This window comes from Sciurus vulgaris, assembly GCF_902686455.1.
Source record: "Sciurus vulgaris genome assembly, chromosome: 1".
NCBI classification, from domain to species: domain Eukaryota; kingdom Metazoa; phylum Chordata; class Mammalia; order Rodentia; family Sciuridae; genus Sciurus; species Sciurus vulgaris.
The window spans coordinates 17,512,246-17,533,129 of NC_136461.1; the positions used below are offsets into that span (position 1 = coordinate 17,512,246).

The following is a 20,884-nucleotide window of genomic DNA, read 5'->3' on the forward strand; positions in this document are numbered from 1 at the left end:
AGGAGGGAAGGGGAGGAGGAGGAGGGAGGGGAGGGAGGGGAGGAGGGAGGGGAGCAGGGAGGCCTTTCACGTGAAGCTGCTTCTCAGTCTGCACCCCGTGCCTCTGCAGCCAGGGCTGGTCCAGGAACCCAGGCTGGGGAGCTGCGAAAGGACCACCTCACAGGAGTGGGAGGGGTTCAGGTGTGACGGTGCTCCTTGGGCACTGGCTGCCTCCCACAGGCTCAGCTGCACTGTCCCTTCTCAGGGGCCCTTGTCCTCACACACTAAGACCTTCTCAGCCAGCTCCATCCCGTGCAGCACCGCCTCATGTGTGGGCCCCATGTGCTGTCACAGTCCTTGAGCCCACCAGGAGCCAGACCCGAGTCCTCACTCCCTGATGGCCACTGTCAGACTCTCCCAGGCAGCAGGGATCTGGCCATAACCCTGCAGGACACAGTCCCAGACACCGGCATCTCGACTGTTGCAGTCCCCAATGATCAGCACCCCTGGAGGCTGAAACCACCCGAACAACAATCCTGAGAATAGAATTAATTCTGTTGGGTCTTTCTTTTTAATCCATTCTGCCAGTCTATGTCTTTTGATTGATGAGTTTAGGCCATTAACGTTCAGGGCTATTATTGAGAAATGATTTCTATTCCCAGGCATTTGGCTTATTTTTGGTTTTTAAGTTGGCTTGGTTTCTCCTTTGAGTGGTTTTTCCCTAAGGTAGTTCCTCCCTTTGCTGACCTCCATTGTTGTTTTTCATTTCCTCCTCATGAAATATTTTGCTGAGAATATTCTGTAGTGCAGACTTTCTATTTGTAAATTCTTTTAACTTTTGTTTATCACAGAAGGATTTTATTTCGTCTTCAAATCTGAAGGTTAGTTTTGCTGGGATTCTTGGTTGACAACCATGTTCTTTCAGAGCTTGAAATACATTGTTCCAGGCCCTTCTAGCTTTTAGGGTCTGGGCTGAGAAATCTGCTGATATCCATATTGGTTTCCCCCTATATGTAATCTGATGCTTTTCTTTCACAGCCTTCAAAATCCTATCTTTATTTTGTATGTTAGGCATTTTCATTATAATGTGCCTTGGTGTGGATCTGTTGTGATTCTGTGCTTTTGGTGTTCTGTAAGCCTCTTGTATTTGATTTTCCATTTCATTCCTCAGGTTTGGGAAATTTTCTGATATTATTTCATTGAATAGGTTGTTCATTCCTTTGGTTTGTATCTCTGTGCCTTCCTCAATCCCAATAATTCTTAAATTTGGTCTCTTCATGATGTCCCATAGTTCTTGGAGATTCTGTTCATGATTTCTTACAATCTTCTCTGTTTGGGCCACTTTATTTTCAAGATTAAATATTTTGTCTTCATTGTCTGAGGTTCTGTCTTCCAAGTGGTCTAGTCTGTTAGTGATGCTTTCCATTGAGTTTTTTATTTGGTTTATTGTTTCCTTCATTTCAAGGATTTCCATTTTTTTTTTTTTCCAGAACTTTTCTGGTTTTTTCCCCCACACGCACAAACTTTTTTTTAATTGGTGCATTATAGTGCACATTCCGATGGGATTTGTGACATATTTGCACACACACAATACAAAGTGTGACAGTATCGCTTGGCCTGTGTCACTCCCAGCCCTTCCCTGCTCCCTCCCCTTTCCTTTGCTGATCTCCTTTTTTTGTTGTTATTTTATTTTATTTATTTATTTTTTTGAGGGGTACCAGGCATTGAACTCAGGGGCATTTGACCACTGACCAGCCCTTTTTTGTATTTTATTCAGAGACAGGATCTCACTGAGTTGCTTAGGGCCTCAAAAAGTTGCTGAGGCTGGCTTTGAACTCCTGATCCTCCTGCCTCAGCCTCCCAGGCTTCGGGGATTTTTTTTGAGAATCTCTATCTATTTATTGAAATGATCTTTTGCTTCCTGCAGTTGCTGTTTCAACTGCTTATTAGAGTGATCATTCATTGCCTGCATTTGCTCTCTTATCTCATCTTTTGCTTCATGAATCATCTTAATCATGTATAATCTGAAGTCCTTTTCTGACATTTCTTCTACCATACTGTCACTGGATTCTATTAACATAGAATCTAGGTTTGTTTGGATCATTTTTCTCCTTGTTTTTTCATGTTGTTCATGTATCTTCCCCTCTAGCAGTGCAGATCTGGGGTATTACAGTTCCCCCCCCATAGGCTTATAGTGACCCTATAGGTTTCCAAAACCTTTTCTTTACGGGGGAGATCAATATTAGCAGTGCCCAGTTCAGACAATATGCTGCCCTAAACCAAATAGCCCCTATGAGGACATTAACAATATTGTCATAATAAACAGAATGAGTTCAATTATTATCTACAGCATAACAAATAGATTTTCAATAAGGTCTGCAGTTTCTAATGGTGGACAAAGAGGATGGGGAGGGGTGTAGAATGCAGCTGTTAATGGGATGAGAAAAGAGTATATACAAGTTATAGATCATAGAAAGAGTGAGAGTATAATCAAAAGAAGTTAGTATGCGAAAAGGGAGAGAGAGAATTTGAGGAAACAGGTAAATGGAAGGAAAATAGAACAAGAAAAGTAAAGAAATAAAAACTTTAAATTTTTCAAAAAGGAGGGAAAAAACAAAAACAAAAACAAACTACACCATAACAGTCATATAGTATTCAAACCTCCCAGTCTTCAGTAGCCTGATGCATGAGAGGTAGCTGACAATGAGCTTCAAGTCTCCAGCAGGTGTCTCAGGGTGGGATTCACCCCACCTAAAAATGGCAGCTTCTGCTTCCAGGATAATCCAAGATGGCCCCTCTGGTTTCCAAATGTGTTGGCAAATGGGGAGCTGCAGCTAGGGATGTGGGCGTGGAGGCCAGGGGTCCTGGAGGCGGGATGTGGTCGGTGGGGCTGAGGGGTCCTGGAGATGGGGCTCAGTCAGTCTGGCCAGGGGTCCTACAGGTCTTGGCTGCTGTCTCAAAATGGCAATAGCCACGTGTAACCAAACCTGCAGGTACTGTGACAGTGGACTTGCAGGCAACAGCAGGCAGCTGGTGATCCACTGGCCATCTGTGGTCAGTCTGCAGACTACTGGTAGACGATCGGCAGGTGGATCTCTGGCGGTGGGTGATGGGTAGGTGAAAGGCAGGTAAGGGGTAGGCAAATGGCCGATGGTAGGTGCCAGACAGTGAGCAATCTGCACTCAAAAAGTAGTCGACATGCTGGCAGGTGATGGCAGTGGACAGATGGGGTAAACAGCAGGGGATCCATAAGCAGCAAGGACTCACCAAGCAACAGATACCCTGTGCCTGAAACCCGAGTCATGGAGTGACGAGGAACGCAGCCTCCCTCTAGTTCACCATCCTGGATCTCTAGAACTAATTTCTGGAAAATACTTTTTTTTTTCTTTAAAAGAAATTTATGTTTTTAAGGGAGAAACATAAAAGTGGGATGGAGGCCTTCACGGGACTTCACATAAGACAGGCCGTAAGGACAGGCGTGTCGCTGCAGTGCGGACTCAAACGTGAGAGCGACACCACCTGGGCAGAGCCGCGTGTTCGTAGAGAAGGGCATCGAGAAGCGAGGAGGGCAAGCCCCGGTCGCCATGGCTGGAGGCGTGTGTGCTCCCGGCTTGGGAACGGGCTGGCTTGGAATGCCGGACCTGCCTTTGGCTACCATGTCTGCTGAGAGCCAAGACATCGGAAATCTTGTCTTTCACCAATGCAGATGGGGAAAGGACACATCTCACTTAGCGGGGAGCTTTGATGTTTTTGTGCACGCGGCACAAAACTTTGAAAAAATGCATAACGTGATCTAGAGTTTTTTGATTTTTTTTTTTTTTTGTTGATCCCAGGGATTGAACCCAGGGGTACTCTACTACTGAGCCACACCCCAGCCCTTTATACTTTTTAATTTTGAGATAGGGTCTCACTAAGTGGCTGAGGCTGGCCTCAAGCTTGCAATCCTCCTGTCTCAGCCTCCTGAGTTGCTGGGATTATAGGCCTGGCACCACCACCACACCTGGGTGCAAAAAGTGAACTAGAACTCTCTAAAAGTCTACATAACTTTTTCCTCCAGTATTGGAAATGATGCTAAGGTGAAATATATACCATAGTGAAATATAAAAATAATGCTGGAGCCACTCTGGAAAGTAGTGTGGGGAATCCTCAGAAAACTTGGAATGGACCCACCTTTTGTCCCAGTTATCCCAATCCTCCCTCGATTTATACCCAAAGGATTTAAAATTAGCATACTACAGTAATGCAGCCACATCAATGTTTATAGCAGCTCAATTCACAATATTTAGATTGCGGAACCAACCTAGATGCCCTTCAACAGATGAATGGATAAAGAAACTGTGGTATATATACACAATGGAATATTATTCAGTCATAAAGAAGAATAATCTTAAGGCATTTGCAAATAAATGGATGGAGTTGGAGAATATCATGCTACATGAAATAAGCCAATCCCAAAAAAACCAAAGGACAAATGTTTTCCCTGATAAGTAGATGATTATATATAATGGGGGTTGGGGGTGGGGAGTAAGAGAAGAATGGAAGAACTTTAGATTATATAGAGGGAAATGAGAGGGGGTATGAAAAATGGTGGAATGTGACAGACATGTATGATCACATGAATGGTATGAATCTACATCGTGTACAACTGTAGAAATGAAATGATGTACCCCATTTGTGAACAATGAATCAAAATGCAGTCTGTAAAAAATTTTAAAATAATTAAAAAAATAATGGTGGAAATTTAAGATAGTCGTGAAGAAACTAAAAAAATAAATAAAAGGAAAAAATTCCAGTCCCTGCAAAACAACATCACAAAACCTGAAACAGAAGATTTGATGCATGAGAAGCTAGGACGGGGTGGCGGCGGCCAGGCGCGGAGGTGCGCGGCAGACTGGTGGATCTCCACGCTCACGCACCCGCCCCAGCTGATTCCCTCCCGAAGCCTCTCAGCCAGCCAGGGGCGCATTCTGCTAAGGTGCCGTGTGGACCCTGCAAACAGCCAAACGCACCGACCCTTTCGCCCAGATTCGACCTTCTTCTCCTCTTATACGGATGTTGGTGAGGAGGAGGAGGATTTTCCAGCGGGAATCGTAGTTTCAGGGTTTCAGCTTTGGGGTTCAGCACTCGGGATTCGGAATCTCATTGGATCGTGAGTTAGACTTTGGAAATTTTGAGTTGTGGGGATTTCAACACTTGGGACTGTAGCGTGTGGGTCCGTCTTTCAGGATCACCACCAGCACTGGTCTGGGGGTCGGTGTAGAGGCAACGGAAGGAGGGACGTGGGCTCTGGCCCTCTGGGTCTCTGCAGGGCCTGCCAACGTGCTGGAAATTGCCTTTCAAAAGGAGGCGAGTTCTCTGCTGCAGAAAATTCTAGGGGCCGGCACCGGGACTCCTGTCGGGACATCGTCGTTGACGGCTCCGTCCAACCTCCTTGTCCTGCACGTGGACCCTGCTCTGCTGTGGCTGGAACAGCGGGGCAGCTCACACTGCACACAGACACCTGCAGGCTCTGTCTTAAAACAGCCTCCGGAATCATGGCCTTCCCACGTCCAGAATTCTGAGAGCAGCAGGAGGCCCGTTCTGGAGGACCGATGCCTGAAATCAAGGCGGGGCTCCCCCAGGGCGGCTTCTTGGCAGTTGCAGCCCCTGTGGCTGCAGGCGTTCCTGGTGCATTGTCATGTGGTCCCTCCTTTTCTGTTTCTCCATAAGGACATTTGCCATTGGACTTGGGACCTGCCTGGATGATCCAGTGTCCCCTCATATCCAGTTCCTTCACTACATCTGCGAGGATGCACTTCCTACCCCAGGCCTGCAAGGGCTGGGAGACAGGAACGCGGGCGCGTCTTTGGCCCACTGCGGGTGGGGGTGCAGGATGCAGTCCTCCGCCTTCTCAGGAGGCAGTGAGGCTGGCCTCCGATCACTGGCTTCTGGAGATCTCCATCTGTGCGGGGAGCCTCACTGTCACAGGGTGTGTCCCCTGCTCTGGGGGCGCACGTGCATTCACTAAGGCGTCTGTGGTTCCTGCCACGTCCTGCTCTCCGGGCTCGCAGCAGCAGGGCAGGAGGCAGTGGGCCCCAGAGGGGGTCTGAGGGTCCTGCCAACAGCAGCCTTGGCAGTGTCCTCGATCGGCTCCATGTCCCACAGACAACCCAGGCTGGTCGTGTTGACGTGGGGTAGGAGCCGCTGCCCCTTCTCTGAAGCCGGCTCTGCCGAGTAGTAGGCGTCTGGCCCTGCAGGCTGCACGCCTCAGGCACAGGTGAGTCCCGGCTGACCGGCTGACCTGGGTCACACAGGCCGACCCCCTGGCTGGGGACGGGCAGGGTCAACTCAGGAGTAAAATTCATGCTGCAGAGGCCCCCGGAGAACCAAGTGAGGCCCCCGGCCATCATGGACTGGCAAACTGCCCTCCTGCCTCCCTGGTTCCGCATCTCTGAAGGCCCCCTGCCCGACATTCCCACCTCTGGATCTGCTTCCTGGGGATTGACCCACACTGGTCCCTGGGCGTGGCATTATCATGGAGGACAGTCTGCGTGGTCGCGGGCAGGACCGTGAGGGTGTTCTGCTGTCCCTGCCAGGTAAGGGCAGACCAGCCGGGCACCTCTCCAGCGCTGCTGGGCCCGAGGCTGCGGGACCCCTTCCCCGCTCCAGTCTGTCTCCGTCACAGTCACCTGCTGCATTTTTACAGCCTGAATAACGCAACAGATCTCTCTGCCTATGACCCGCTTCCCGCCTGGGGCGCAGGCCTGGCATCCTTGTAGCTGGACCCCAAGCCCGGGCAGGGAGGCCGTGCCCACCCACTTTGCGTTGAGTGACCATCAGAGCACCGGCGTTTCCTCTCCCTCAAAGCAGACGGAAGGGGAGACGTGGGGCTTTCTGTGGAGGTGCTAAGGGACCGTCTGGGGGGCTGGGCAGGGCAGGAGGTGGCCGTGCTGTCCTCCAGGTGGGGAAGGCCCTCCTGGCGGGCAGCCCCACAGGCTGGTCTCGCTGGGTCTGGCGCGACCTCAGGGAAACATAACGTCCTTAACAAAACCCGAGTCAGCAAAGGCCAGTGGTCTTGGTGGCCTCTCCCCCGGCCCCGGCTGTTGACTTTAGAAGCCAAGAGGCCGGGGTGCTCAGTCCCCGCGGTTCAGGGAGATCTGAGCCCCAAGCGCCCGGCCCATTTTACAGGAACAGAACCAAACTCGCTGGGCCTGGGCAGAGTCCACGCCGGCCGGATCAGAGGGCCATGCAGAGCCACAGAACTCCTGGCGTTGGCCACTAACGAAAACCTAACTCCTCGTCCCTCTGAGCCTTCCCAGGGGCTGCTGCGGAGGGCGGGGAGGCCGCACCGCCGAGCGAACATGTTTCATGACGACACGGGCCTCGGATGTTCTCGTCTCAGCCTCAGTGACTTAGGACTGAGCTGTTTTCATGGGAAAAGAAACAGAACCTGTTTGAGGCAGGGAAAGAGGCCACTTCGCAGACGTTCCCACTGAGCACAGCCAGCGCGGGTGAGCTGCCACGGGGAGGCCCGGAGCCGCCTCCAGGGAGGCGCCTGTGCCAGCACCCCCAGAGTGGAGGACAGACTGGGGGTCACCAGAGGGATACGGAGACAGTGATTTCTCTTTCAATTTCATGCTTTGTGGAATCTTAGAATCACAGTTCAGAAAGGCAGACGCCTCACTTTCAGAAGCAGAGAAAGGACCATAGACACGGTGCCCTCTTTATTTTTCTTTGTGTTGGTGCTGGGGATGGAACCCAGGGCCTTTGCACATGCTAGGTCAGTGCCCCACCCCTGAGCAGCACCCTAGCCCCACTAGTGTCCTTCATCCTGTTTCTTTTCTTTCTTTTTGATGTCACTGGACTCAAATGCAAGAGTGCACTACTACTGAGCTACGTCCTCAGTCCTTCTAATTTTTTTTAAATTTTGAGACAGGGTCTTGCTAAGTTGCTGAGGCTGACCTTGAATTTGGGATCCTCCTGCCACAGCCTCCCGAGTTGCTGAGATTACCTGGGTGCACCATTGCACCTGGCTTCTGCCTCTGTTGTTCTTTTATTGGAGGGGCAGGTACCCGGGATCGAACTCAGGTACACTCACCACTGAGCCACACCCCAATCCTATTTTATATTTTACTTAGAGACAGGCTCTTGCTGAGTTGCTCAGTGCCTCACTTTTGCTGAGGCTGGCTTTGAACTCGCGATCCTCCTGCTTCAGCCTCCTGAGTCGCTGGGAATACAGGTGTGCACCACCGTCCCCAGCTCTGCTTCTGTTTTTAAGAAGATGTTTTCTCATGACTTCTTTCCCCTTCGATGACTGTTTTTATAACAAGATTGTGTCCTGGGGCACAAACTTTCCCTTTCCTCTAAAGCAAAGTTTATTCTTACTTTGAGCTACCAATACCTTTAGCTAGCGGGAAATTTAAACTCAACCTTTTCAATTATTGTTCTGGATTGGAGTGAATTCTTCCCTTGTTCCTCAGTTTTCTCACCTGTAAAATGGGGATCAGTAAGCTGAGCTGAAAATGGTGAAAAATTTAGAATACTGCCTACGTGCATTAAGTATTAGCAAATAGTATCATTGCAACGCTAAAGGGAAGACATTGAACCCACCAATGGGGCATCAGGGAAGGTTCCCTGGAAGAGGTGACGTTTTTGGTTGCTGACACGTCTTGGTTCCCTCTCCTTTCGTGGGATACTTACTCAGTCTGGGAGTTACATACACTACACTCCATACAAAGTCCTCCTGCAAAAAACTTGGGAAGGACAGAAAAATGTGAAGATGAAAACAGAAAACGGTTATAGTCCTATCTTTCCAGGAATTTTATTCTAGATAATTTTGTCTTTATTTTTAAACCATATTAATTGGTAAGCTACATACAGTGAGATTCTGGCTAGGCAAATGTTTATGCCTAAAAAGTATAGAGTTGTGATCAATAAACATCCAAATGCAGGGGAAAAACCCAACAGGTTGACAGAGGTTATCTTTGGAGGTGGGATTGGCAGCGATCTTTCTTGTGTTATTCTCAGGAATCGATGTTGTCTTTTTTTCTCTCACGATGATGTGCTTTAGTGTCCTTTTAAAATGTTATTTAAAATGTAATAATACATGACTTTTTTCCTCATTTGTGAAAGCTAGAGAGGAAAAAGGAAAAGAGAGGGTGAGTCTCATGAAAACCAAAGGAACCGGGCGTGGTGGCGCTCACCTATAATCCCCGAAGCCTGGGAGGCTGAGGCAGGAGGATCAGGAGTTCAAAGCCAGCCTCAGCAACTTTTTGAGGCCCTAAGCAACTCAGTGAGATCCTGTCTCTGAATAAAATACAAAAAAGGGCTGGTCAGTGGTCAAATGCCCCTGAGTTCAATGCCTGGTACCCCTCAAAAAAATAAATAAATAAAATAAAATAACAACAAAAAAAGGAGATCAGCAAAGGAAAGGGGAGGGAGCGGGGAAGGGCTGGGAGTGACACAGGCCAAGCGATACTGTCACACTTTGTATTGTGTGTGTGCAAATATGTCACAAATCCCATCGGAATGTGCACTATAATGCACCAATTAAAAAAAAGTTTGTGCGTGTGGGAGAAAAAACCGGAAAAGTTCTGGAATAACTTTAGGGTCCACTATAAAAATATAAAATCAAATGCAAGGCATGAACTTGGGCACTTGGGTGACTCTCATGACCTTTATCTCCTTGAACCCCAGAGGGGAGGGAGTGGCAGGGCCAGATGGTGAGTCCCCAGCCCTCTAGGCTGAGGCCATGTGCGGCCTCAGGTGCGGCTGGGGGGTTGTCCTAAGGACACGAGGCAGGACAGAAGGCTTCACTAAGAACCTGCGGGCTGGAGGCCAGGCAAGGGCTGGCTGTGCATTAACAAAGATGACTGAAATCTTGTCCCCAGGGGCTCCCTACAAAACCACTAACCCTGAGGGAGTGGGAGACATTTACACTGAGTTTGGGGGCATGGCATCCTTTCTGTGATTTGAACACTAAGGGTCATTGAGGCCACTAGCTCCTCCCATGTTTGCATCCTTTACGCTCCTGTGCTTGGATGCCCGCAGTAGCCTGTGAACAGTCCACTTCCGCCCACGCACACTCCTCAGCTGGCTCCCCAGTGCCCTGGGCCTGCTGGTTTCCCCTCCCCATAGGCCGTTACTTCTCCTTGCCCACAGACCCTCCCCAGGGCCCCGGTGGGCTACCCAGGCCTGTGCACATGGATGCTCCTGCCCAAGGCCCCCTGCTGCTTGGCTGCCTGGCCATTTCCACTCACCTCCTCCACCTCATCTAGGGGAGGACACCTCTTCTGAGGAGCCTCCCAGGCTTGCCCTGCCCTTGCCTTAGCTGTGACTTGTCCATCCTGGCGTTTGGCACCTGGGGTTTGGTGAGTGAGTGAATTCTGTGTCTCGAAGACACAGGCTCAGAGCAGAGTGGGGCTGTGTGGCCCAACGGCCGCTGCTGTTAGAATAGCAAAAGGCTCCAGGAGGCTGGAGCCCCTCAGCAGGACGGGTTTCTCCTGCCAGGCTGCCGCAGGCTCTCGGGGTGGATATGAAATGTAGAGAGCAAGCAGAGGCTCTGAGCCTCCAAACTGAAAATAGGCAGTTTGGGGCCCAGGCTGCCGCGCGGGGCCCACACCCGAGCGCACGTGCGGGTGGAGGTCGCGGCTGCAGCGGGCGGGGCGCGGAGGGCGTTCTGGGTACCCCGGGCTCTTGCTCTCGGCCTCCCCGTCTCCTGCCTGACAGCTCATTTCATTTACGATCCCAGGATGAGCCAGCCCACGAGGTGCGCGCCACCGGAACTGGAGGGGTCCCTGGGCCGAGCTGGGGGCAGGGCAGGGTCCAGGCTGGGGTCCTGTGCCTCCGCGCGCTGCGTGGCGCTGTCTCTGAGCCGTCAAACCTGCCGGATGTCCGTTTCTTAGAATTAGAGCCAAAGCCGATCCCACGGCCCGAGCCCTGTCTGGGGCCACTTCCCCTGGCAGCGGGCAGGCGCAGGCCAGGCCCAGCGGGGGGCCCCTCGGGGGGCCCCTGCGGCTCCACCCCGGTCCCTCGCCAGGTCAGCCACAGGCTGCCCAAATCAGAGGGGCCCCTGTGGCCTCCAAGGTGGAATCCTGGAGTCCCAGGGGGTGCAAGAGGCGACCTCTTCACCCTGGGCTGGCTGCCGGGGCTGGGGGAGGCACACAGGCTCCAGGGGGCTTCCTAAGTCCACTTCCTCCAGCCAGGTAAAGCCCCGTCTGAGGCGGGGACTTTGGGGTTCAGGTCCTGTGACTGCCACACACCTGGCACTTGGCGGTTCGCTGGATGTGTGGGGCCTCCTCCAATCAAAACGTTTCCCGGCTCTTCAGGGGTCACTCTCCAGGCTGGGGGGATCCTCGGGCCGCAGTGAGGGGGCCCCTCGCCCTTCCCTGGGCGGGGGAGGGGTGGGGGTGCGACTGTGGGCGCCCCCTGCGGCCCTGCGCTGGCGCCCCCTGCAGGCTGCTGCGGTTACTGCCGCGCTTCCCCCGACAGGGACCACCAGCAGCGGGGGACTTCTCCGGGCGCCTGCTGTCCCCCTGGCAAGTGGGACACAGGTGATGGAATTCGAGTCAGAGGCGCTGGAGTTCACAGCTCCTGTCTCATCAGCTTCCGGGAGGGGCTGTCACTCCCTACAAAGTGACCCCTTCCCCAAAAAACCCACCATGGCAGCGGCGCCGGCCAGGTAGACGCTGCTGCAGGATCGGCTGCTCCGCTGACCCGCGAGAGGGCTGGGACACGTGGAGAAACACGCGGGTGTCCAGGACCCTGCTCAGAGGGCCTGCTGGTCCCTGGGGCCCAGGCAGTGCTGGGGCGGGGGCAGCAGGTGGCCAAGGGTTTGGGCTGGGGAATGGGTTTCAGGCGGACGGCCCACTGACCAGGCGAGGTTTGGGATTGGGGTTCAAGCGGGCGTCAGTCGACGCCGGGCGTTGTGTGGCAGTCCCTGTACGCACCCCAGCGGCCCGCAGGGTGGCGTTGGGCTCTGCGGGGCTCGGCCTCCTTGCCGGTAGGGTCGGTGGGCGTTGGTGAAGCTGGGTCCCTACACGTCGCGCGGCTGCGCCATCGTCCAACCTCAGCCCCAAATAACTCCAGGGGGCTGTGAACCCTTAGCACCCCCTCACGGAACCTCAGGCCCCTCTTCTACAAAGCTGGGGTGCCAAAGAGCCGGCTGCCCTGCCGTCCCGATTGCTGTCAACCGACCACAAATCTGAGGGGACTCTCCCCAAGGTGCTGGGTGCCCCCTCCCCAAATGTGCATCTGGGGAACAATCTGGGACAATGTGCAGTGGCCTCGACCAGAGGAACACAGGCCGCTGAGGGGAGGAGGGGTGACACCTTGAAGCCCTGTCTAAGGTTCTTCTGTGGTCCCGGCCACAACAGGAGGGCTGGCAGCTGCCCCGGGCCACAGGGGGGTCTCTGGCCACCCCCGATGGAGCTGGGTGGACAGAGGCACAGGCACCAGGTCTGCTTCCTCCCGGCAGGGCAGGAGGCCCCCCACCGCCCCGCCACGCACGCGGCCCTAGGAGCCTGGCACCGGAGCTTTGACAGATCTGTTATATTATTGTAACAAATCAAAATTCCATTTTACAGTTAAATAGTACAGAAGACGGACAGTTTACTGTACAAGCAAGTTGTGCATGAAAAACAAACACACCAAGCAAACGATAGTGCAAAGCAGCTTCTCTCCCCCCACCCCTCCAGTTCTGGGGCGGTTTTACGTGAGATGTGAGCGCAGCAGACACCAAGGCCTCAGCGTGACAATATGTCACAAAGGATCTGCAGCCGCTGCCCACGCGCTTACAGTAACCTCGCCCAACCCTTTCCCCTCCTTGTGCTTTCCAGTCAGTGTGTTCTCCTGACACAACTATAAAGCAGCCTTGCAAATAAGGACCCATCTCTGCCAGCCCAGCCCACCGTGGGCCGACAACAGGTTTCCCTTGGCTGCCAGGGCGGCTCGTCAGAGGTGGGGTAGATCAATTTATTTCCTGTCCCTGCCCCAATGGGGGCTGGGGCATCAGGAAGGGGTGGGGCTACAAAGTGCTGGGCACTGGAAACCAGAGGCGCCTCCCCCACTGACCTGGGCCAATTTAGGACCACAGAGTGGGAGTGAAGCAGGTAGGGCAGTGGACTTGTAGCTGCTTCCTGAGAAGGGGTAGAGGGTCCCCCCAGAGGCAGGGAGTTTGTCGGACACCCCCAGCCACTATTTGGAAGACACTGAGAATGCTTTCATTCCAGTGAGGGCAGGACAAGAGAAACTGCAGCAGGACGGATCTGAGTAGGATCACCAGAAGAACTTCCTAACCTGTCAGAGTATGTACCTGGCTGTTGTTACAGGTGGAGGTGACACGGCAGGCCAAGTGCTATGACAGAGACCTTCACGAGGAGCATGGTGGGGGTGGGGGTTCACATCCACAGAGGATGCGGCCTAAGCAGTCATGAACCATCATCTGCTCACCTGCCCTTGTAAGCTTCCCATTCCTTGGTTCTTTCTAGAACTAAGGAACTCAGGCGGGAGGACCCCTGCAGCCTGAGCCCCTGGGCAAGGCCTGTCTGCAGATTCCGGGGGTGACCTCCGGGCACAGAGGGTCCTCCACAGCCAGTGCAGTGCACCTGCCCCCACCCCCGGGGCCCCCACCCCCCCAGCACAGATGTGAGGTTCCCGCACCTGCGGAGCCCCGCCCAGTTCCTGGCAGGGACCCTCAGGGGAGGTGCTGCTGTAGGAGCAGGGCGTCTGGAGGTGGCAGGATCCCAACAGCCCAGCCCTCAGGCAGCGGAGCTTTATCTGTACGAGCCCTTCTGTTTGAAAATGTTCACTAAAGCGTTTTCTAAAATCGGGTTTAAAAACTGGGTTTTGTTCAGGCTGTTCACTCCTGCAGTGCCAGCAGGCTGGAGGGGCGTGGCTGGGCCGACCTGGCACAGGGACACGGCGACCCCACCACCCTTGCCCCCGTGCTTGCTGCCAGGACCTAGCGGGGCCCTGAGTTCTCTGGAGGTCACCAAACCAAACGCCGAGAGGACGGAGGGAGGGAGCCTGGGGCGGGGAGGTGCCGGGGCCCAGTCCATAGGGCTTCCCGGTGACAGGACCTGCGGCCCGACTGCCGGGACTTCTGGGCGGGGGCCCTGGCCTGCGCCCTGCCTCTCCGGCGAGGTCCTGCCCCAGCTCCGCAGCGCGCGAGTCCCGAATGCGGGCGGCGCGCGCCGGGCACGTCTTCCCGGGCCTGCCCTGGGCGGCCGGCTCAGTAGGGCCGCCACACGGCCTCGTCCATGCGGCCCGGCGTGCTGAGGGCGGTGGGCGAGTTGCTGTGGCTGCCGTCGGCCTCCACGTCGCCCGGGCCGCCCAGGCTGGGGTTCATGAGGTTGCCGGCGGGCGCCGCGCCGCCGGGGCAGGAGGCCAGCATGCGCGAGGGCGAGCGCTCGCCGGCCACCATGGAGAACTGGTAGGAGCCCGAGGCGCCGCCGTAGTAGAGGTGGTAGGGCGCGGGGTTGGCGGGGAAGGGGCCGCTCTGGCTCTGCGGCGCGCCGGGGTAGGGCGGCGGGAGGTAGGTGTGGTGGAAGCGGCCGGCGGCCGGCATGCCCGCCACGCTGAGGCCGCCCAGGCTGCCGCCCGAGGGCGCGGCGCTGTAGGAGAAGGCGGCCGACATGGCCCCCGGGTAGTGCATCCTGGGGTCGGGGAAGCGGCTCTCCGAGAGCGGCGGCAGCGCCGGGAAGGAGCGGTCGAACTGGCGCGGGTCGGAGAAGGGCGTCAGCTCCGAGGTGCCTGCGGACAGAGGCCAGGGTCAGAGGCGCGGCGGGGCTCCGGCTCCCGGCCACCTGGAAGCGCAGGGCAGCGCCGGGCAGCAGAGGACGGGGCCTTGGCGTCCCTCTGCGGTCAGCCCCGCACAGCCCCCAGGCGGCAGGCCTGCTGGTGGCCACTGGGGACACGGCTCGCTGTCGAGAGCTGGCAAGACTGCAGGGGAAAAGGGCCTGGGCTGGGCGGAGATGGGGCGCAGGACCCGCTTCCAAGATAGGAAACGGAGGCGGAGAGCGGTCCTCCCGGGCAGGCGCACGGAAGGGGCTGGAACTCTCCAGGAGCCTCTGCTCTCTGCCGCGCGTGGCAGCGCTCAAGCCCCTTCCCGCCCTCCGTGCCCGACTCCCGAAGGCTGGAGCTGACCAGGAGCTCCCCACACCTGCCTCAGCAGCACAGGAGAGGCCAGCTAGAGGGGCCTTGGGGCCCAGGCCCCCCCTGGCCAGGGTCCAGCTGGAGCGTGGCTCCTCAGTGGCTGGAAGACAAGGGTGTCCCGGCCTCTACCCCTTCTGTGGTCACAGGCTGTGGAACCTCAGCATTCAAATGGGCTTTGGGACTGAATCTAACCCCACTGGTGGAAAAATGGAGGCCCAGGGAGGGCGAGGCGCTAAGAATCACACAGGACACTGGATCTGGCATAAAACCCCAGGGCTTCTGGTGCTGAGCCCCAACATATTCCTGATAGGCGGCCATCTCAGGATCAAGGCAGCAGAGCTGAGGGTAATCGTGTGGCCTCTAGAGCTGGACAGATATCCTGGTTTTGACTCCTATTGCTGTGTGTCCTTGGGCAAGTCACTTAACCTCTCTGTACCAGTTTCCTGGGGACCACAGCAGTCTGTGAGGTTTCACTGAGTCCTTAGAATGCAGCTGGGCGCAGAGTAGTTCCTATGAGGCTTTGCACTGCCTCTGCTGTGACACCTCTTGCTCTGGGCACCCAGGGGAACTGGCCTTTCAGGACCCTCCCTGACCCCTGCAGGGGCAGAGGTGGAGGATCCTGGGAGTGGCCCAGAAGCCAAGTCTGTTTGGCCCCAGGCCCTGTCCCACCTACCAAGGCAAGGAGCCAGGAGAGGACCCAGGGAACCGAACTCTGTCCCCTGGCACAGCAGGGATGGTGCCAGCTGTGGGTGGGCACTGCTGACCAGGACCGCCTGACTGGGGACAGAGTGCTCAGGCCTTCCTGGGGTGAGACTTGTCCCTTCTGGGGCTCTGGGGTCTGCTCAAGGCAGCTGGGGTTCACATCCCTTAGCAGTGTCTCTGGGCAGCTAGAACCTTCTGGAATGTCTGGTACCTCCTTAGTGGTGACTGGCTGGTCAGTCTGCCTTGGAGCCTGCGAGGTCAGAGGTGCCTGGTGGCAGCCTGCACCCAGGACCCCAGGGGAGCAGGCCCTCCAGGACAGACAAGCGTGAGGTGGCACCTCCTTGCAGAGCGGCGTGGAGGTGGCTCCCATCCTCAGGGGAAAGGACCCAAGCCGGAGCCCCTGAGGGACAGCAGGTCTGGGGCTCTGAAGTGCAGTGTGGCATGAATCCACGTGTGCAGGACGAGCTGGGCCTCCCGGACCGGCCACTGTCCGCTTCTGCCTCCTCGAGGGGTGGGGAGGTCCTGCCCTGTGCGTGCCTCAGACCCCCCAGCGGCTTCCCCGAGTCTCCAGGCCACCCCAGCCTCACAGCCCCGGGAAACTCGAGCTGGCCGGCCACCGTGAGCAGCCAATCCTGACAGCGGGAGGAAATGTTTATTTTCTTCTCCAAACTGCCCCAGCTGCTGTGTGGAGGCTGAAAGGGTCCTTTGAGCAGTGAGAAGCCCCAATTGTGGCACTGTGGCTGGGGGGCCGGGGCTCAGCACTGACTGCCAGCGACCAAGGCCAGGGGTCAAAGCTATTAACAGGCACCAAGGGAAGTGGTGGGGTGTCCTGAGGGCATCCCCAGGATGGAGGCTGAAGGTGGAGGCTGGACCCACCCAAGGGAGGCCTGTGAGAGTCCTCTTGCCTGGCTGCCAGCACCCCTCGACGGCAGGGGGCTCCTTCTTCACACTCTACAGATGAGAAAACTGAGGCTCAGCGAGGCTAGGTGACTTGCTTAGGATCGCAGAGCTGGGCGCCTACAGGGCAACCTGACTGCAGAGTTCCTGCCCCTGTGTGTGTCCCAGAGGGGACAAGCCAGAGGAGCAGGGCTTCCTGCTGCCCACGTTGTGGGCGGCTAATGAGGGGCCGGGCCCTATTTTGGGAGGTGGCAGGAGAAGGTCGGGGTCGGCCTCTTGCCCTGCACGGTGGCTGATCTCCCCACACCCCGAGCAGAGGCAGGGGCTGCATGGAGGAGGGGCGGGGACCCACGGGCACGGATCCCCAGAGCTCGCCCACCTGGCGGTGGCGGGGCAGGTGCCGGCGCCCATGCATCAGTGGCTCCGCCCGAGGCAGGGAAAGGTGGGCAGTAATGTGGAAGGCGCTGGCTCCTGGGGACAGGAGCTGGGTGGCTACTGGGTGTGGCATGCGGGGAACCTTGCAGGATGCTCCCCGGGCTCAAGCGCTGAGAGTCTCACACTCCGGAGCCCCTGGGCTCAGGGGCTGGAAGCTGGGTGGGGTGGGCCGAGCCCTGCTCCAGGGGAGGCACCCTGTCTTCACCGGGAGGGACACGCCCGCCCTGTCCCCTGCTGCCACACCAGGCCTGGAGCCACAGCAAGGGCTGGCCAGGCCTCCCTCAGCAGGAGGAGGAAGTGGCAGGCAGCCAGTCTGCGGTCCCGCTCGGGCCCGTCTTGGGCCTTCCGCAGCAGACCCTCCTGGGGCTGGTGCCCTGCAGACTAGGCCTGGCCCCTGACGGGCTGTGTGACCAAGGTGGCCCTTAACCTCTTCAGCCTCAAGTCACTCATCTGCCAAGTGGGCTCAGAGAACGGGCAGCGTGCCATGGTGGCCAGCGGGCAACGGCCCCATGCTGATTCACTGGCTGAGCACCGGAGGACGGGACAGGTGCAAGTCCAGTGGCCTGCCGGGCACCTACACGCTCTGGAAGACCTACCTGCAGTCCAGCTGCAACTTGCCTGCTGTCCCCTTCTAGGCAGTGGGGACAAAGCCCCAGTCCTCAGTGCCCTGTTTGGGAGGAAGGCTGAGGCCGGGGAGGGGTGCTCTGAGCCCGGGGGACATGTCACCCAGTTTCACACTGGCCCTCTGGGATTAACCCTTCGCCCCCCTCTGGGGCTGAGTCTGCTCAGGCGGATCTGGGCGGCACTGGAGGTCGAGCTGAGCGAAGGCAGGCAGGCCGCCCGGGCACCCAGGAGCCAGCTGCACCTCCGCAGGCCAAGAGCAGCCAGTGCTCCTCAGAGGGGACCGTGGCGTGGGGTTCCTACCTTGGATGGGGGTCTGGCCTTGGCTGCTGAAGTGGCTCGTGGTGCTGAGGGAGCCGCGGGGGCTGGGCGTGCTGGGCGCCACCCGCATGCGCAGCCGCTCCAGGTCCCCGAAACGGTCGGGGAACACCTTGGTCTGGTCTTCTATCTTCTGCCGGTGCCCTGGGGAGCACCAGAAGCCGGTCAGCCACGGTTCCCGAGGCCCAGGGACGCTGCTGGCAAGTTCCTCCCGAGTCCTGACCTCAGGTTTCTGCAGGGAGAACCCTGAGGTCGCCACCAGCCTCCTCTGAGGTTTTCGGAAGACATCCTGAGGAGCGCTTGGTGGTTCTGTGCCACCCGGGGCTGCCACCGCCTCACGCTAACTGCACATCCTTCAGCCCTGAGTGGGCCCAGACGGCGCCGCATGGTCAGGTTGTGAACCCAAGATCCAAGCTCAAGGTTCACGCCAAAGCCTGTGACCTGATGCTCCACAACACACTGTTAGACAGAAGGGGACACTGAGGTGACAGCACGGCAGAGGGGCTCAAGCCGGCGGCAGGGAGGGACTCGGCAGTGCTCCCAGGATCCCCAGGCCACCTCCCACGTCTGCCAGCTCAAGAGGCCCAGGAGGGGCTGCTGGCCACTCCAGCCCCAGGCCACACAGGACCCCCACCGGTCTCGTCCCTTCAGCCTCGGACAGAAGGGCAACCCACCGGGACGCTGGGCAGAGGCTGGCGCACCTGAGTGAGGGGCTGGATTTCCACCCCGCCTGGAAGCTGGGGTCCAGCGCACCTGGCTTGGGGCGTCACACTTAGAGAAAGCTGCTGGCCCTTCTGGTGCCCTCTGTGGTGGACCACAAGGAAGTGCTGGCGGGGTCAAGGCGGCCATGCCCCTGCCCTCCTGCAGCCTGCCGACGGCCCAGAGGGCACTCTCACGCTGGCGGGGCTCTCCGAAACACCCACTCCCAACCACTCACATTACGTTTCACGAGCAACAAATCAACTTTCCAAAACCAAAGCACCAGAGATGAGGCTTTTGACCAGCCGGGCCCCCCAGACGCCTCCACTGTGGAAGGCTTTCTGCCCAGCCTTTTCTTTTGTTTTATGTGCATGGAAAATAGGAAGACTCTCCCGAAACTTTCTAGAATGGTGTCAGCCCGGCCATCTCATGCCGCCCGTCACTCTGAGTGGCATGCCTTGGAGGTCAAGCTCAGTTTGCTTGTCTGTGAAATGGGGAGTGACCAGCCAGACTCCCCAGAGCCCACCCTGGGGTTGCTCAACATGGGTGTGAGACTGCTGTGCCGATGGCTGTCCCTCGCTCTGTGTCACCTCTGCTGGAGGGGCCCTTCATCTCCTTGATGGAGGTGGCCAGGCCCTCCCTTAAAACCAGAGTTCTGTGGATCAGAGAGGTATGCAGGTTTGCCAGAGGTCACAGAGCAAGAAGGGGGTAGGCTCTGCTGGACCCAGCCCCTTCAGGAAGGTGGGTGGGGAGGAAAAAGTCTGCCCGAGGCCTGGGGTCTGGAGTGACATGTGGAAGTTTTTAGGTTGGCAGAGGAGGGAAGAAGGTGGGAGGTCAGACAGAACTCCCTGCTGTCCTTGCTGAGGCTGGCCATGTGTTCTGGGGACCAGGAGTAGGAAGTGACCCCCAGTCCTGCCGGGAATGGAGGAGCAGAGCTGGAGTCTCAGGAAAGGCCTGGTTTCTGATTTTCAAGACAGGGACACAAAGGGCTCTGGTCCCTGAAGACACCTGAGCTCCCTATGCATCCTGGCCCCAAGTACCAAGGGGCATCTGCAAAGCCCTCGGCACTGCAGCAGGGAACCTGGGGGCCTGGGGCCTCAGCTGGCCACTGAGAACCAGGGAGTCCCGAGTCCTCTGACAAGACCCCTTTCCAGAAACTGACAGGACACCTGCCATGGCAGGAATGTGACCATCTGGCCTGTGGCCAGACCATCTCACCAGCTGTCCCCTCTACCCAACCAAGGAGAAAGCACAGCTGGGGTTTGGCTGGGGCTTCGAACTCAGATGCCCGGGCAGGTGCTGGGCCAGGCATGGCAATGGGGCAAGAGGGATGGGCGGGGAGTGGGGCAGGTGGAGAGGAGCCAGGGAAGGCATCTGTCCGGTGGCCATGGCCAGCCAAAGCCCTGACAGGGCTCTGAGAAGATGCTGGCCGCTGAGGCCACTGGAAACGGCAGAGAGACACGGAGGGGGGGGGGGCGGCAAATGAATTTAGAGTAATCTCAACAGGCAGGAAGCCTGCCGGATGGAGGTGGAGACCACAGACTGGCCTGACAGCAGCTTGGGTGCGAAGGATCTGGGTGTCGCAGTGAACCACAAGCTTGAAGTGAGCCAATGAGGCCACTCGAAAGCTGCTGCAAAACCTCAGGCCTTGTCACTATCGTCGCTGGGGAATAAGTCCCCCTTTCCTGAGTCACACCATGTTCCAAGCATGTTTACAGGTACCCCTGTGGCCACAGAAGGAGGGCAGGGTTCACAGCCAGCTCTGGTCTGAGGCCAGGCCCTGGCCGCCTGCAGCCTGGGGTGTCGCTCAAGTCACCTGCCCGCCCCAGGCTGCAGGGTCCTCACCACGCTGCCCTCCGGGGTGGAGGTGCTGGCCTGAAGGTCTTGGACACGCGCCACTCCCCGAGTCAGTGCCATCACGACTGTCATTCACCCTGGCTGGTGTACAAGGGGGCGCGACTGAGACCAGAGGCTCAGGCCAGATGCTGCCCGGGTGTCTGGAACGAAGAGCCAGGAAGCAGGACCCGCACCGTCCGACTCTGCGTCTGGCGCGCCTTCACTGACGCTTTCCCTTTTGCTGCCAGCATTCGGATGGGGTCAC

The 20,884-nt window shown here is 57.1% G+C and overlaps 1 protein-coding gene across 3 annotated transcripts in view; it reads right to left on the reverse strand.

Annotated features, from left to right (window-relative positions):
• Positions 1-14,170: 14,170 nt before the first annotated feature.
• The window catches only part of RUNX3 (RUNX family transcription factor 3), a 51,330-nt gene continuing 44,616 nt past the window's right edge, over positions 14,171-20,884 (reverse strand). For 2 of the 3 annotated variants that reach the window (XM_079100970.1, XM_079100969.1), the window contains 2 exons: positions 18,070-18,228; positions 14,171-14,709 (listed from right to left, as the gene is read on the reverse strand). In XM_079100970.1, the coding sequence (XP_078957096.1) occupies positions 14,189-14,709; positions 18,070-18,228 (680 nt within the window). In that variant the 3' untranslated portion in view covers positions 14,171-14,188. The remainder of the gene's footprint in view (positions 14,710-18,069; positions 18,229-20,884) is intronic. The other variant, XM_079100971.1, reaches the window with a different exon arrangement.